The 19,016-nt window shown below is 41.5% G+C and overlaps 1 protein-coding gene across 2 annotated transcripts in view; it reads right to left on the reverse strand.

Annotated features, from left to right (window-relative positions):
* PTPN11 (protein tyrosine phosphatase non-receptor type 11) overlaps nt 1–19,016 on the reverse strand; it is a 138,730-nt gene that overhangs the window by 29,830 nt on the left and 89,884 nt on the right. For both annotated transcript variants that reach the window (XM_073562472.1, XM_073562423.1), the window contains exons 13-14: nt 18,319–18,470; nt 14,203–14,327 (exon numbers count right to left, since the gene is read on the reverse strand). In XM_073562472.1, the coding sequence (XP_073418573.1) occupies nt 14,203–14,327; nt 18,319–18,470 (277 nt within the window). The remainder of the gene's footprint in view (nt 1–14,202; nt 14,328–18,318; nt 18,471–19,016) is intronic.

Raw genomic sequence — 19,016 nt, forward strand, 5'->3', positions numbered from 1 at the left:
ATCTGCTCATCGCCCATATGTAGCAGAGCCGATCGGGTTGCGCATGCTTCTAGCCTCCTATGGAGGCTATTGAAGCATGCCAAAAGTTAAAAAAAAAAATGTTTAAAAATAAAAAAAAAATAAAAAAAACCCTAAAAGTTCAAATCACCCCCCTTTCGCCCCAATCAAAATAAAACAGTAAAACAAAAATCCCACATACACATATTAGGTATCGCCGCATTCAGAATCGCCCGATCAATAAAAAAAAAGCATTAACCCGATCGCTAAACGGCGTAGCGAGAAAAAAATTCAAAATGCCAGAAATACGTTTTTTTGGTCGCCAAGACATTGCATTAAAATGCAATAACGGGCGATCAAAAGAACGTATCTGCACAAAAGTGGTATCATTAAAAAACGTCAGCCCGGCCCGGAAAAAATAAGCCCTCACCCGACCCCACATCATGAAAAATGGAGACACTACGGGTCTCGGAAAATTGCGCATTTTTTTTTTTTTTTTTTAAGCAAACATTGGAATTTTTTTTCACCACTTAGGTAAAAGAGGACCTAGACAAGTTTGGTGTCTATGAACTCGTAATGACCTGGAGAATCATAATGGCAGGTCAGATTTATCATCTAGTGAACCTAGCAAAAAAGCCAAGCAAAAAACAACTGTGGGATTGCACTTTTTTTGCAATTTCACCGCACTTGGAATTTTTTTCCCGTTTTCGAGTACACGACATGGTAAAACCAATGGTGTCATTTAAAAGTACAACTCGTCCCGCAAAAAATAAGCCCTCACATGGCCATATAGACGGAAAAATAAAAAAGTTATGGCTCTGGAAAGAAGGGGAGGGAAAAATGAAAATGCAAAACCAAAAATACCCCTGGTCGTTAAGGGGTTAAGGTGTTGTCCACTACTGGATAACCCAAGTGCCCCACATGAAAAAAAAAGAAAATCCAACTAATCTCTAGGACTGATATTGCTTCTGAGGTATAGACACTCTCTCTCCCAACAGTCACTTGCCAGAATTCGGTCAGGTGACCGCTGCAGACAATAAATTGCAAATGATCGGCTGCAACATTTTAGTATTTCATCAGAGTAGAGGTCTGATGTGGCAGTCAACAAGGTTCAAGAGCTATGACGCTGACATCGAAGGAGTAGCACAAGAAGGGAGACGAGTTAATTTTTTTTATTTTTTAAGAGGCACATTTTACCAGTTAAGAAGGCACTGTCCCAAAGAAATTTTGGTACTTGACATAATTTAGGGAGGGACCCATGTTGCATGAGCCAGAGGAGAGAGACAATCATATCCATTATCAAAAATTCACTTTTCCCCTTCAACCGAGAGCCTGTTTTCACCTTCCTGACCAGGCCAAATCTTACAATTTTGACCAGTGTCATTTTTTGAGGTAATAACTGTTCATGATAGTTTTAAAATTTCTTCAAAAAAACTTGCGTTTATTTGTGGAAAAAAATGGAAATTTGGCAAAAATTTTAGAAAATTTTACAACTTTCAAACTTTTAATGTTTATGCCCTTAAATCATTCATGTCACACAAAATAGTTAATAAATAACATTTCCCACGTCTACTTTACATCAGTACAATTTTTGAAAATTTGTTTTTGTTAGAAAGTTATAAGGGTTAAAAGTTAACCACCGATGTCTCATTTTTCCATTTTTTTAGGGACCGTATCACATTTGAAGGGTTTATAGTTTTGAAAATATCCCAAAGTGACACCATTCTAAAAACTGGACTCCTCCAGGTGTTCAAAACCACATTCAAGGAGTTTATTAACTCTTCAGGTGCTTCCCAGGAAATAATTGAATGTTGTGTAATTTCTCCTGAACATGCCGATATCTCATATGTGGAGAAAAAAACACTGTTTGGGCGCACAGCAGGGCTCTGAAGGGAAGGAGCGCCATTTGACTTCTTAAATGCAAAATTTGCTGCAATAATTAGAGGACGCCATGTCGCGTTTAGGTACATCAGGGGTTCTCCAAACAGTGGAAATCCACACAAGTGACACTATTATGTAAACTAAACCCCCTCAGGGAACGTATCTAGATGTGTGGTGAGCACCTTAAACCCCCCCAGGTGCTTCACAGAAGTTTATAATGTTGAGACGTGGGGAAAAAAGAAAAGAAAGCCTCAAATTTTACATTTTCACAAGGTTAACAGTGGAAATTGCACCATATAATTTGTTGTGCAATTTCTTCTGAGTACGCAGATACCCAATATGTGGATGAAAACTATTATTTGGGAGCGCAGCAGGGTTTGGAAGGGAAGGAGCGCTATTGGACTTTTTTAATGCAAAATTTGCTGGAATAATTATCGGACGTCATGTTGCATTTGGAGAGCCCATGAAGTGAGGGGACTCCAATGTTTAGGCACAAGTGACACCATTTGGAAACTACACCCCTCAAGGAATACATCTACATGTAAGGTGAGAGCCTTGAACCCCCAGGTGCTTCACAGAAGTTTATAACGTAGAGCCGTGAAAATTTTTCCAACAAAAATGTTACTTTAGCCCCCAAATTTTTTATTTTCACTAGGGTAACAGGAGATAGTGGAACCCAAAATTTGTTGTGCAATTTCTCTTGAGTACGCAGATACCCCATATGTGGGGGTAAACTACTATTTGGATGCTTGGCAGGGCTCAGAAAGGAAGGAGTGATATTTTGAAACACAGACTTTGGTGGAATGGTCTGCGGGTGTCATGTCACATTTGGATAACGCCTAATGTGCTTAAACAGTGGAAAACTCCCCCAAGTGACCCCATTTTGGAAACTAGTTCCCTCAAAGAATTTATCTAGTTATGTGTTGAGCACCTTGAAACCCACAGGTGCATCACAAAATTTTACGTTGATCTACAAAAAATATTTTTCCCACAAAAATGTTGGAGCCTCAATTTTTTCATATTCACAAGGATAGCAGGAGAAAATGGACCCCAAAATTTGTTGAGGTATTTCTCCTGAGTACTTCAATACCCCATATGTGGTCGAAAACTGCTTTTGAGGCATAGTACAAAGCTTAGAAGAGAAGACGGGCCATATTGAAGTCATTTTGGCAGAGCCCCTAAGGTGCCAGAACAGCAGAACCCCCCATAAAAGACACCTCTCAATGAATTCATAAATAGGTGCAGTGATCATATTGACACCACAGGTGTGTCACAGAATTTTAAACCATTGGCATTGAAGAAAAGCCCCAGATTTCACATTTTCACGTGGAGAAATCAGGAAAAAATGGCACCAAAACTGGTCACAAAATTTAGGCTGAATGTAGGTCTGTTTAGCCATACGGCGAGACTCAGGAGGGACAGATTTGCCTACTGGAGCATAGATTTTCCTCGAATAGTTTGCGGACTTCATATACATAGCTCCTAAGGGATAGAAGAGCAATATCCCCCTTCAAGTGACCATATTTTGGAAATTATCTACAGATGTAGCGATGATTTTGACAACATGGGTGTTGACCAGAAACAAGCAGCAGTGGATGTTGCCGAGTGAAATTTGCAAATTGCCATTGTAGTGCCCAGTATGTTGTATTGACCAATACGTTGTAGTCCCCAGCTCATGCTTCTGGAGACAAGCACACGTAAGTTAGGCGGGCTCTCCTCACTACAGAAATGCCAAACATGTGGACGCTAAATGTGGTTTAGGCACACTGTGGGGTCTAGCAGGGAAAGGGGCACTTGGATTTGGGAGCGCAGAATTTGTTGAATTTATTTTGTGGGACAAGGGCCATTTAGCTTTTCTAGACCCTTTGTGCTAACAGTAACATGGAAGCCCCCTATATTTACATTGACGTTGCTTTTTTGTGGATTGATTTGAAGCTTTGATTAGGAACATTTTACATAACATTTTGGATCACATATATCCGGCACTCTACGCTGAGCACTTACACTGGGGTTTTAATCCAAATCTCTGAGTGACCTGATTCAGATTAAACCCCCGAGGGATCCATGCAATATAATGAGGAAGCAGAGTTAGGCCAGCTTCACATTTGCGGATGTCAGAGCTGCGGAGGGCTGCGTAGTTCCTCCGTGAAGCTCCGCCCAGTGCCGCACCTCCTTTCAGCTCCGCCTACGTCTGCATGCGGCCTGCGTACCTATCTTTAACATTGGGTACGCAGGCCATGCAGATGTAGGCGGAGCTGAACGGAGGAGGTGCGGCAGTGGGCGGAGCTTCACGGAGGAACTATGCAGCCCTCCTCAGCTCTGCCGAATGCTAGTGTGAAACTATAATAATAATAATAATTTTTATTTATATAGCGCCATAGCGCCAACATATTCCGCAGCACTTTACAATTAAGCGGGGACATGTACAGACAATAAATTCAATACAAGTTAAGACAATTCAAACAATGACATTAGGAGTGAGGTCCCTGCTCGCAAGCTTACAATCTACAAGGAAATGGGGGGACACAGTAGGTGAGAAATGCTTGTTAATTCAGGTCTGGCAATTATAATAGGGATTTTCATATAAAGCTGCATGATCCGGTCATCAGCCCGTGTGTTTAAGTGCAATAGACAAGTATCAAGTGCAGTTATGTGCATGAAGGGTGTGGAGACAGATGAATAGTAGGGTGCAGATTCAGAATAATATTTGGAAGGAGGGAACAGGGCAAAGTTAGCTTGCTGAGTAGTTGATGTGATAGGCTTCTTTGAAGAGATGGGTTTTCAAAGCGCGCTTGAATAGGTCAGGGCTAGGTATCAGTCTGATCGTCTGGGGAAGTGCATTCCAGAGAGCTGGAGCAGCACGAGAGAAGTCTTGGAGACGGAGGTGCGAGGTTCGGATTACGGGGGATGTTAGTCTTAGGTCATTTGTAGAACGGAGGGCACGTGTAGGGCGATAGACAGAGATGAGAGAGGAGATATAAGGCGGTGCAGAACAGTGGAGAGCTTTATGGGTGAGAGAGATGAGTTTATACTGGACCCTGTAGCGAATAGGTAGCCAGTGTAATGACTGGCATAAGATGGAGGCATCGGTGAAGCGGCTGGACAGAAATATGACCCTGGCTGCCGCATTCAAGATGGATTGGAGAGGAGAAAGTTTGGTAAGAGGGAGACCGATCAGAAGAGAGTTGCAGTAGTCCAGACGAGAATGAATAAGAGCGACAGTAAGAGTCTTAGCAGTTTCAAAGGTGAGAAAAGGTCGGATTCTGGAGATGTTTTTAAGATGCAGGTGACAAGAGCGACTGAGTGATCGGATGTAGGGAGTAAAGGAAAGTTCAGTGTCGAATATGACCCCAAGACAGCGGGCATGCTGCTTGGGAGTTATGGTTGAACCCTCCAGGGTTATTTCGATGTTAGGTAGAGTGAGGTTAGTAGAGGGGAGAAACACAAGAAGTTCAGTTTTAGAGAGATTTAGTTTCAGATAGAGGGAGGACATGATGCTAGAGACAGCAGACAGAACTAGCCTTACTCTGGACTGCATCTGGTCTCTGTTCATCATTGTACTTTTCAGAAGTACATATAACTGTGACTTTTATGTTCTTGCAGTATAATTGATTAGACATCTTTATTCTTTAGGCCGATGCAATCAGTGATACCATATTTAGATGGGGTTTTTATGTTTGGCTGCTGTCACACAGTAAAAGACGTTTTTTCATAGCCATATTTTGAGAGCTATAATTTTTCCAGATTTCAGCCGTCAAATTCATGTGAGGGCTTGTTTTTTGTGGGACAAGCTAACGTTTCTATGGGTGCCATTTTTGGGCACATGAAATTTTTTTGATCGCTTTGTATTCCGATTTTGGTGAGGCAGAAAGAACAAAAACCAACAATTCAGGAATTGTTTTTTTTTGTGGGGTTTTGTATGTTGTTCAACGTGTGCTCAAATTGATAAGGCAGCTTTATTCTTCAAGTCAGTACGATTACAGTGATGCCACATTTAGATTTTTTTTGTGGTTTGACTCTTTTATGCAATAAAAACTATTTTATAGAAAAAATAATTATTTTTGCATTACTTTATTTTGAGAGCTATAACTTTTTTATTTTTCTGCTGATGGAGCTATATGACGGCTTGTTTTTCTGTGGGACAAGATGACGTTTTCAGCTATACCATGTTTATTTACATTCAACTTTTTGATCGATCGCGTTTTATTCCATTTTTTGCTCGGCGGTATGATGATAAAGCATTGTTTTTTGTACTAGCATTGCAATGCATTAGAACTTTCAGTCTGCTCTCACACAAACTTGTTAGATCATGTACTGAGCATTATCTACACACGTGGTTAAAATTGTTGGTACCCCTCGTTTAATGACAGAAAAACCCACAATGGTCAGAGAAATAACTTGAATCTGATAAAAGTAATAAGTAACAAGCATATGAAAATGAACAAATGAAAGTCAGACATTGCTTTTCAACCATGCTTCCAAAGAATTTAAAAAAATAAATAAAACTCATGAAATAGGCCTGGACAGAAATGATGGTACCCCTGAAAATAATGTGACAAAAGGGACATGTTAAATCAAGGTGTGTCCACTAATTAGCATCACAGGTGTCTACAATCTTGGAATCAGTGAGTGGGCCTGTATAGAAGGCTACAGATACCATGTCACCAAACAGCGCAGTGTGTATGTATCACACTCAACATGGACCAGAGGAAGCAAAGGAAAGAGTTGTCTTAGGAGATAAGAAAGAAAATTATAGACAAACATATTAAAGGTAAAAGTTATAAGACCATCTCCAAGCAGCTTGATGTTCCTGTGACTACAGCTGCACATATTATTCAGAAATTTAAGGACCATGGGACTTTAGCTAACCTCCCTGGACGTGGCCGCAGGAGGAAATTGATGACAAATCAAAGAGACAGATAATACGAATGGTAACAAAAGAGCCCAGAAAAACTACTAAACAAATTAAAAGTGAACTTCAAGCTCAAGGAACATGAATGTCAGATCGCACCACCCGACGTTGTATGAGCCAAAGTGGACATCATGGGAGACGACCAAGGAGGACACCATTGCTGAAAAAAAAATCATAAAAAAGCCAGACTGGAGTTTGCCAAACTACATGTTGACCAGCCACAAAGCTTTTTTGAGATTGCTCTATGGACAGATGAGACAAAAATGGAACTTTTTGGCAAGGCACATCAGCTCTATGTTCACAGATGGAAAAATGAAGCATATCAAGAAAAGAACAGTCCCTACTTTGAAACATAGAGGAGGCTCTGTTATGTTCTGGGGCTGCTTTGCTACATCTGGCACAAGGTGTCTAGAATCTGTGCAGGGTACAATGAAATCTCAAGACTATCAAGGGATTCTAGAGAGCAATGTGCTGCCCAGTGTCAGAAAGCTTGGTCTCAGTCGCAGGTCATGGGTCTTGCAACAGGATAATGACCCAAAACACACAGCTAAAAACACCCAAGAATGGCTAAGAGGAAAATATTGGACTATTCTGAAGTGGCCTTCTATGTGCCATAACCTAAATCCTATTGAGCATCTTTGGAAAGAACTGAAACATGCCATCTGGAAAAGACAACCTTCAAAAGCGAGACAATTGGAGCAGTTTGTTCTTCAGGAGTGGGCCAAAATACCTGTTGAGAGGTGCAGAAGTCTCACTGACAGTTACAGGAATCGTTTGATTGCAGAGATTGCCTCAAAATGTTGTGCAACAAAATATTAAGTTAAGGGTACCATCATTTCTGTCCAGGCCCATTTCATGAGTTTTAATGTTTTTAAAATTCTGTGGAAGCAAGATTGAAAAGCAATGTCTGACTTTCATTTGTTAATTTTCATAGATGTTTTATTTATTATTACTTTTGTCAGATTCAAGTTATTTCTGTGAACATTGTGGGTTTTTCTGTCATTAAACGACCACATGTGTAACAAGCTTGTTAGAGCATGGTGACCCGGATGTCGCGGGGACCTGATCGTTTGCATGGTGACTTGAAGTCATGATGATGACGTCGCAGGGGCCCAGTGATTGGAGGGCAAAGGGGACTCCCTCCCTTTGCCTGTCTTTTAAATTTAAATTGTGATTGCTATTGATAGTAGAATTTAGAGGGTTAATCTGACGGTGGCGAGAGTCGGGTGTCAGCTATCATGCACACAAAGTCGCCTGAATGTATTCATACGTCAAAGGTCGGTAAGTACCTACCAACTTGACATATATCCGAAAAAGGTCGTGAAGTCGTTAAAGGGAATCAGCAGGTTTTTGCTATTTTTAATCTGAAGACAGCAGGAGATAGGGGCTGAAACAGAGATTTCAAGAATGTGTCACTTTTTTGACAGTGTGCAGTTGTTTACTCACATGTTTGCCTCTACTGAGTTTTCTTTGCAAATGAGACAGATAATGTGTGTTGGGTCATTCTTTGCGGTTTCTGCACAATATACTTTGATGCAAGGTGGTTGATTTCACACAGGACAGGATCCTATCTATTTCACTAACAAGTTCACTGTCAGCACTGCATGGTGACACCAGCAAAACAAGATGTCGCTTTTTATATGGCCAGGGACATGCGACTTCAGCAGCCAATCACAGAGGACTTTGTGTCATGACGTTGTGGATGGTTTCTGCGCCCTGATTGGTGGCCGGAGTCAGCACACAAAATTAACTAGGAAAAAATAAGCGTCATCTCGTCATATGCGCCTTTAACCTCTCCACACCCCCTTCCCTCATCAAACGCATCCCCCCGTCCCTCCAGTTCATCATACAGCCCCATTATCCTAGCCAAAGTCATACAAAAGCATTAGTGGAAACGCAATGATTTACCGACTTTGAGTAGACGTGTTTGTGGAAGCGAACATGAATCCAAATGTGCTCCGTCTGTGCCAAATTACAGATTGGCGAACGTTTTCTGAACACGTTCTTTCATCTCTAACCATAACCCCAAGGCAAGAAAAAAAAACTGAAATGTCTGTACACCTGCAGTTCCACAATGTCCTATAGGATTCACTCTCTTTTCCAGAGATCATTAAAGTTTTTGAACTTTGCAGTTTTCTTTGCTACAATTACCATGTAGGCCGCAAAAAGAAATATAGAAGAGAATTTCACAGGATGTGATCTATCAAATGCAGTGCTAAGGACAAGTGACCTTTCCATATAAGTAATCAGGAACAAAGTATTTGGTTATTCCTTCTTTTGTAAAACACTTTTTTGAAGATTTATCAAAACAAGTGGAAGTTCAGATTTTGCTGAATTATTGGCACAGCCCCCGAGATGCCAGAACACAGTAACCCCCGTATGTAACCCCCATTTCACTAGCTACACCCCCAGTGATTTCATCTAGGGATGCAGTGAGCATACTGACACCACATTTGCCTCACATAATTTCACACCATTGAGCAGCAAAGAAATAATAATTATGTTTTTCACACTAAAATGTTGTTTTAACCCCAAATTTTTAATCTTTATAAGTGCTAACAGGAAAAAATAGACCTTTCAGATTGTTGGGCAATTTCTCCAGAGTGCGCCAATACCCTACATGTAATCAGGAACACACTTTTCAGGCAAAGTGAAAAGCTCAGAAGGGAAAAAACGTCATATTATAGTGTAGATTTAACTGTTATTGCTTGCGGGTGTCATGACACACTAGAAATGCTCCTGAGAACAAAGCCATAAGTGACCGCATTTTACAAAATACACTCTCCAATGAATTCATCTAGGGGTGCAGTGATCATATTGACATCACAGGTGCCTCAAATAATTTTATACCATTCAGCAATAAAGAAAAAAATAATTACATATTTCCTAAAATTTTACATTTTCACAATGGAGAAAAGTGTAAAAATGACACCAAAATTCGTCACACAATTTAAGCTGAATGTGGCAATACTACCATATGTGGCTGTGCAGCACTGTTTAGCCACACGGTGAGACTCGGGAGGGAAGGAGAGCTATTTGTCTATTGGAGAACAGATGATCATAGAATACTTTGCGGACTGCATATACAAAGCCCCTAAGTGCCAGAAGAACAGAATCCCTCTTTAATTGACCCCATTTTGAAGATAGCACCCCTCAATGAAATAGCACAGAAAGAGAACTTTAAAATCCTCCAATAATAGAAAACAGTAAAAGAGCAAAAAGGTTTACCCGTCCAGGCCTCCAGACAAATGCACAGGATGCAGTGGATCCATATAATTAAGATGGCAACACAGGTGCAAGAATACTGATGAAACAACCGCTCGCAGCCTACCAATACATGGAGGGGGCGGTTGCCTGGTATGTTAATGCACAATAAAACACTTGTATGCGGCGCTGTTCACACTATGGCCATGGGCAGCATCCAGTCCAGCCTAGTAGTGACACCCTTCTATTAGATCAGGCGGGCTGCCCAGCGCTATCAAAATGCATGCCATGTGAACAGACACCGCAGTTTACAAGACCAAATGGGCCCAACTGCATCCTGAATAAAAAGTGCAAAAAACACATTAAAAAATGTGGAGTATTTTGGCCAAAATACATGAGCCTGTAACCTGCGCCAAAGGTCTCCACGTTTACGGGTACCTAACACTAAATCCTAACACTGAAATAGCACAGAAAGAGGACTTAAAAATCCTCCAATAATAGAAAACAGCAAAAGAGCAAAAAGGTTTACCCGTCCAGGCCTCCAGACAAATGCACTATCAGGATGCAGTGGACCCATATAATTGACATGGCAACACAGGTGAAAGAATACCGATGAAACAACCGCTCACAGCCTACCAATACATGGAGGGGGCGGTTGCCTGGTATGTTAATGCACAATAAAAAACTTTTGGATATAGCAACCCTCTAGAAATGTATCTACAGGTGTAGTGACGATTTTGACTCCATGGGTGTCTTCCACAAACAAGCAGCAGTGGATGTTTGATGAGTGAAAAATTAAAATCTGCCAGTGTAGTGCCCCCGTACACTGTAGTGCCCATCCGTTGTGCCCAGCTTGTGCTTTTGGAGACATGCACCCGCAAATTAAGTGGGCTCATCACTACAGAAATGCCAAACATGTGGATGCTAAATTTAGTTTAGGCACACTGTGGGGGCTCAGAAAGGAGAGGGGTGTCAGGGTCCTGACATCACCGGCATACAGCCTCCGCTAAACAGGGACTCACCTGCACCGCAGGGACCCCTGGGGACAAGAATAGCCGGTAAACAAAGATGCACGGGACCTGAACGTAGAAATCTAGAAAGCAGACACAGGACCTTCGGTCATGTGAACGGTCATGTGACTGCAAGGGGGCGGGGCTTAGCGTCCTGCTTACTGAGATGGAAAAACACTCAGAGTAGGGCGAAGCAGAGGTCAAGCACCATACAGACAAGCGAGGTACAGGAGGGATAAACAGGCGGAAGGTCAGACAAAGCCAAAGGTCATACACAAGATATAAGTACAGTACCAGGGATGAGACAGGAGGATAATCAGGGCCAAGCAGAGATCAAAACCAGACAGACGTAGAAGGTACCAGGCAGAATCCAAAGCGATATCCAGAGAACAGACCGAGTCATACACAGAGAATCAAGTAACCAGAACACAGCACAAACACACTCAGGGGTCACCAAACAATGCCAAGGGCGAAAGTATAACTGACGGGGGATGGGAGCTTCCTGCAGCTATAAGAAACCTCCCCAGAACCAATGAGAGGCCACCATAATAGGTCCCAGGTGTGCAGGTGAGAGTCTGCACTGAGATCAGAACATTAACCCCAGAAGTGGCGGTCATCCAGCACTGGTATCATGACAAGGGACAATTAGGATTTCGGAGAGTAAAATTTGCTGGATTTCTTTTGGGAGGTGAGGAGCCATAGCGCTTTTCCAGAGCCATTGTTATACCAGTAACATGGAAGCCCCCTATATTTCCCATTGACAGATGGAAGACCGGAATCGGGGCTTTTTTGTGGATTGAGTTAAAGCTTTTGCTGGGAAGATTTTACATAACATCTCCAAATGATGTGATTCAGATGAAACCCCCGAGGGATCCATTCACTATAATAAGAAATCACAGTCACTCTGGACTCGGTCTGGCCTCTGTTCAGCAATGTCCTTGTTTTCGGAGGTGCACAAAACTGTGGCCAACCGTGCTTTTATGCACATTTAAAAACAGAGACCCTGCCAGATCATAGGCCAGACAGTGTCCACAGTGCCTCCATCTGTCTCATTATGTGGAATCTTCCACTGGGGGTTGTGTCTGAATCATGTATTTCAGAGATTGAACAAATCAACTGCAGGTGAAAACTTGGTTTTATTTATTCTTTATGCCGTTCCTCGTACGGTATAAGTGATTAGATGACTTTATTCTTCGGGTTGGTGCGATTACAGCGATACCACATTTATATCCTTTTTTTATGTTTTGGCATTTTTACACAAAACTATTTTATAAAAAAAATGGTTTTTGCATTGCTATATTTTGAGAGCTATAATTTATTTCTCCGCTGATAGAGCTATATGGCGGCTTGTTTTTGCAAGAAAAGATGTTTTGAGAGTTACCATTTTTATTTACATTTACCTTTGCGATCGCATTTTATTCCACTTTTTTTGCGGTAGGATGAAAAAGCATAGTTTTTTGGCACATTTTCTAGTTTGTTTGTTTTTTTACGGAGTTCACTGAAATGGTTAAATAGTGTGACAGTTTTCCAGGTCAGGTTGCTCCGGATACGGCGATACCAAATATGCGTTTTGAGGTTTTTTTGTACAACAACAGGAGCAGACCCAACAGAAAACCAACAAACTCCTGATCTAGCAGTATCATCATCAGCAGGAGTTAAAGCAGTAGTTTCTGCAGCATCAGCAGCAGATGGCGGAAACTGTCCGGGCCAGGAAGATGGCATCACCCTTCTTCCAAAGTAAGGGTATCCAGTTGAGAGGGGAACAGTACTGGAGTATGTAAGAATGCCAGGTAAGCTAGTATTAAATCTTAGCTCTGCAGGCTCAGATTAGGTGCACCTAGTTAGCTCTGCATTTCAACAGTCTAGGTTTCATTTAAGTCAGTCTGCTGGGGGGGGAGTGGAGAAGACTAGATGTGTCTAAAGGGGGTTTTACACTAAGCAATATCGCTAGCAATATCGCTAAAACGTCACCGGTTTTGTGACGTTATAGCGATATTGCTAGCGATATCGCTATGTGTGATACTTACCTCCGACCGGCTCCCCCGCTGTCCATCGCTGATCGCGCGAGAATGTCCGGCTCCATTTCTCGTCGGGCGCTTCCTGCTGAGACTTCCTGCTGTGACGTCCAGCGACGCGTGGAGGCGGGCCGGAGGACGCAGGATCGCTGTGTGTGAATGGTAAGTATCGTGCGCTGCGTCGCTGCTGCATCGCTGTGAGATCTTTCTGTATGAAAGCTCACTAGCGATCATTTAGCGATGCACCGGGTCGGATCGCTGGTTGGATCGCTGGTGCATCGCTAAATGTAAAAGGGCCTTTAGAGCTGTAGAGAAAAAACAGTCATAATCTCTCTGAGAAGAGTCTGCACAGGCCGAGTGCACCAAACTGTATCACTGTATGCTATGGACAATAGCAATTTTGTTTAACCGGATTGTGGCCTAACTCAGTGGTGTCTGAATTAGTCAGGTCTTTACTGTTTAGTTAGCACCTCGACAAGGCTAGGGATTTATGAGTTTGTTTTGATTCTTTTCAACCTGTGGAAAGAAATAAAAACTGCACAAATTAGGACCAAAACTGCATTGCCTGCATGAACGCTACCTAAGGCTGCGTGCCTAATGCCTACCAGGGAGTCAATCCCTCCACTACCAAAACTGGTACATCAGTTGAGTATGTCTAAACTTGATCAAACTTGATCAAGTCGGGGTCTTGCACCCTCATTGGTTCTCAGAATGACGTGATCCTCCCTATTCAGTTTCTCCCTATACAGTGATTGTTTTAACCAATCGCTGTACTGTGAACTGAAGCGCAGCTCCATTCATGTGGTTTTGCAGTTCACTGCTAAGAGGATGGCCAGGAGACGCCCTGTGCAAGAAAAATGCCAAAAGAAATGGTCTCAGGGTAGGCAGTGGGCCACAATTTGTTCGCTGGCTTTTAAAAAGACAGTCAAGAATTAAAAATTGGAACAGCTTAGTAAATGATGCAGCAGCGCTGCATAGTTCAAAGAGCGACATCTCACAACAACATGCAAAATTTTGCGGTTTCACAGTGGAATCTCACTCTTCACGTTAAAAATTCGGACACAACTTTTGCCGGGCTTTGAGGACACTTCTGGGGATTTTAGTTAACATGATATATTAAGTAAAATAAAATACAAAACCAAATTATTGTAAAAAGTCACCAGAAAGTTACACCTTAACTTACTCTGGTAGTGTAGGCGTTGGTAATGGTGTAGGGGTACAAGGTGGCAGTGGGCTTTGATCTCCCGCTGTCTGCTCGGAGAGGGAGTATTTTATATTCGTGTACTCATGTCCTTTTCTCTTACTTTTCTAAACAAAAAGGGGAATAAAAAAATAAATATATTGTCATAAAATCAAAAACAGATCAAAACATTTCACTATGACACATACCCAAACACTGATAACATTTCTATATTCAGTTGTTTATGATGAATGATAAGCCAGTAAATTCATTCTGCAAACATTCATTGTTGTCCAGACATAACCATAACCACAGGCTTTGTATTTGTAGGATTGGAGCCAGCACGTGATGTCTCTACATTAGATTACATATGGAGATGGTATGTTCCCGGAGGTAAAGCCTCTGGCTGACTGGAGAGGAGTCTAGAGTACCTCTTGGGGAATGAGGTTAAAGGGATTTCCCCATTCACGGTAAGAGCAGTGAGGCTCTGGAATTCTCTTCCTGAGGAAGTGGTGATGGCCAACTCACTGAATGAATTTAAGAAAGGAATGGATGCTTTTCTTGTGAGTAACAGTATAGGTTACGAATAACAGAATATTATAGGTAGATGGTTGACCCAGCTTAGGGGAAGGAATTTTTTTTCCCTATGGAGAAAATTGGATTCTACTCTGTGGGTTTTTTGCCTTCCCCAGGATCAACAATGCAGAACAGCTGCACTAAAAATAGGCTGAACTAGATGGACATAAGGTCTTCCTTCAGCCTTCAAAACTATGTTACTATGTTACTATCACCAATTCTAAGGAATCACAAATGAGGTGACAAAGAACGGTGGACTGTATATTGCTTAGGTCCAGATCAATGACATTGCTTTGCTGAAGATGCCATTCAGTTGGTCATGTGAATCCTCGAGGCTACAAATGTCCAAAGTGAGTGGTGACACTGCACCGAGACCAAATGAGACGCTTGATCTTCAGAAATACAGTGGCAAGTCAAGATATTGGTGTTGGAGTAAAGCAAAGTCTATTTCCACTCCATTTACTCTTTCTTGGGTTGTCCTTGACTCCCAGTAGACATTTGGACAAAAGAGTAGGGTAGTCAGATCCAAAGGTGTCTAGCACTAAATACATCAGGGTGATGTGCTGAGTAAAGGTAACTTGGGATTAGTATGTCATTGTTACATACATCTCTTACAGATGATGGTTGTTTAGTAAAGGTGCAGCTACACCAGCCGACACGCAGCGTTAATCAGCCATTGATAAACATATTGGCCAGTCGGCGGTCATTTAATAACCTCTTTAGTCTGACTGACCACGCTTCAAGTGTGCTCAGAACGATCAGAAATAGATCACTTCTTGCATATAGGCTGCAACTGGTCCTGTTTACACAAAATGAAGCACAGCCGAGAATGATCTTTTTAGCAAAAGAAAATATAATTTCTCCAGACGAACAACAGTTTTACTCGTCCTTCAGGTGATTTGTGGCCTGTTTACACTGGATGACTATTGGAAAACAAGCATTCATAGTGGAGTAAAGCGTATCGCTTTGCACATCCCTGGTTCACGGTCCAGGTCAGTGTTCCCTTGACCATTGACAGGAGCTTCTGGGTCCCCAAGCACAGCGATTAAGTTGCCGGCCTGGCATCATCTGTGCGGCGTGCAGTTCTTAACCTGAGCCTGGGATCCTGGAGCGTAAGGAAATTCACTCCGTGCTTGTCCATGGCCAGAGAACACTGACCTGACCATGGAGCAGGGATGTGAGAAGAGATCTGATCATCTTCAGTTTCTAGAAATGTACATTGCTGCTAATTATGCAATGTAAATGCACCCTGAACTGTCTCACTGCAAGCCTAAAAAAAATAAGTTACATTTGAAATGCTACAATGAAAAGCTACAGAAAATCAAAATTCACCTTTCAGGACAGACTATAATAATGGGCTTATTGCCAGCTCAAGGAGTCTAGCAAGTACTGAAAACAATAGCAGCAGCTACAAATTAAGAGGTTCTTCATAACATATAGTGCAGGCACTTAATCCTGGAAGTTCCACTAATCAGCACATGGCTGGACCTACTGGAGCACCACTGAACTTTTATTGCTTACGCAGGCATAAGGACAATTAGACAGATCTTAAATCTACGAACCCAATACCAATGAGTATGGTGGAAGATAATACTGACAGAGTGCCAAAGTGGAAATGATGTGTACAGCAACACGTGAGAATGGGTAAAAACACCTTTATTAATATATAAATGGGTGTACACTTAAATAAAATAAAATAAAAAATGAATAATAAAAAGGCATCCCAAATAAATGCGTAATATTGGGTTATAATATCCTACAACATAGGGTAAAATGTATACCCATAAGGCACAGGCTCAGAAGGAAAATGAAAAAAGAAAAATAAAAATAAATATTGATGGAACATTAATGAAGCCCCCAAAAGGAATTGTGTATACAGTGCACCATATAATAATAAATATCCAAAATTGTGTAAACACAGTACACAAAAAATAATAAAGAATAATAATAACAACAGCAGCTGTGCAGACAATAGTGCAATGAAAAAAATTGTTTAAAAAAGTGTGTGCAGTGAACAAACAAAAGACACTACAAGAGTGTCACACAATGTGAGGGGGGAAGGTGATGGGAGCAAGAAATAAAATGATACCTAATGAGCCGGAGAATGATGCCTGGGGATGCCTGAGAACGCGCCCCGACGCGCGTTTCGGAATGAACTTCCTTCGTCAGGGGGTAAGTACAAGGCCGGTCAGTGCCTCCTTATATGCTGGACTAATTGGCGGGCAAGACACATGTCGGCGCATGTGTCTTGCCCGCCAATTATATGTGATATATGTGACAAAAGAAGGGGTTGTGGATTTTCATTTTATTATTTTAATTAGTACATTACCCTCATTGTTCTAAGATCTTAAATCTAGCAGATCCTAGTATTGTATTGGGCTGAACTACATTACCAAGCAAAGTCCCACCTGTGTATAGGACAACATGCTGGATAAACAATGCTCAAAAAGTGGGGGTTCTTGGGGTTAGACAATCACAGATCATATAGAGAATCCCTTTAACAATTAAGAAAAACATAACATTGCTTTGTTGAATTACTTGCATGTAAAGCCCTCAAGCACATTGAACTGTTGCCTGCACTTGCCGATATTGATATTGAAACTATAACCCTAACAAGATAATATCTGAAACCTTGGTCAAAGTTATCTGAGCACACAAATCTCCAAAATGTAAAAGATAAAAATATATTTTTTTTTTGGCCTAAAATACCTAGGAAATGTGTTATCTTTAACTTTAGTTTGAGAGATCATCTTCAACTTGCTTAACGGTTCACAATAACGGTAATTTTGACCAGAGGTGCCCAAACTTTTACATGCCACTTTAACTGTTGGCTGAATGCTTGTTCCATTGACAACTTTTTAACCCCCCTTACTGACTACCTCTTACACACACAGCTTGGTTCACCGGAAGAGAGGAAAGTATGCTTATTGTAGTTTTCTCTTAAAGGGAATGTCACCCCTTTTTTGAGATATCATATAATGATGTCATTCAATTGTGTGTCACATAAGGATTCTCTTAGTACTTTTGCTTCCCCCTGACCCCGCACCTTTCATGCATAAATACCTTTTTTATATCAGTTCAGATGTATGTAAACTGCCACGGTCCGGTCCGATGGGCGGGGCTTATTCAACTGCTCCCCCCCCCTCCCTGTCTTGCTCTACACAAGAAGAAATGCGTAAAGCAAGACAGGGAGGGGGGGAGCAGGTGAATAAGCCCCGCCCAGCGGACCGGACAGCGGCAGTTTATATACATCTGAACCGATATAAAAAAGGTATTTATGCATGAAAGGTGCGGGGACAGGGGGAAGCAAAAGTACTAAGAGAATCCTTATGTGACACACAATTGAATGATATCATTATATGATATCTCAAAAAAGGGGTGACAGATTCCCTTTAAAGGATCATCGGTAGGGGAGGGTCATCACACACCCATCAACATATAAGTCATATCTCCAAATCTCAATCCTTGTCGGATTCTCACTAGTATAGTGAAATACATATGCATTATATACACTGAAAACACACATACTATGACGTATCTTACCTGCTCTTCTTCAATTCTGCGTTGCAAAGTTTCTATATAATGCTGTACAGCCATGTATATAAACCTGTATTGTGCTTCTGTCTGAACCATTCCTGATCTCTGGGATCTTACCATCTGAATAGTTTTGGGTACATCAATATCACAATCAACACCTAAAAAGATCAATAAATTAAAAATAATGCAAAATAGGAGGCAGCATTCTGAAAGAAAGCTCAATGCTGGATCTGTCATACAGCAGATAACACTGGGCCCAACAGACCCCATTGACTTATAACAGGGTTCTTCATGGCCTTTAGTGTTTTATCAGGATGAATAGTGAATGCAGTATGCAGCGTAATTAGTTGCATCAAATATAGCAAAATGTGCAAATATGAACAGAGCCCAACAGGCAAATATTAATAGTATATAAAAAAAGAAGCCTACATTGTTTTAATATGCAGTATTTTGAGCCTGCCTTTGTTTTCCTAACTCAACACTACAGGCAAACATAAGAAAAGTCATGCCAGCAGTCTTTGGCCGCTGTACAGGAGCCCTGAGAACTACCGTCCACCTTCTGTTATCTGCAGCTCTTCTTTTAATTATTGGGCCTGGTACAATATCACATGTGCGTCACGCCACAGTGATGACATCACGCCAGACTGTCACGGGTGTGTCAGAGGCTGCAGACGTCAATAGGGCAGAAGTAGTTTGTCACCTTG

This window comes from Dendrobates tinctorius, unplaced genomic scaffold (genome assembly GCF_039654945.1).
Source record: "Dendrobates tinctorius isolate UK_male_01 unplaced genomic scaffold, ASM3965494v1 ptg000003l, whole genome shotgun sequence".
Taxonomy (NCBI): Eukaryota; Metazoa; Chordata; class Amphibia; order Anura; family Dendrobatidae; genus Dendrobates; species Dendrobates tinctorius.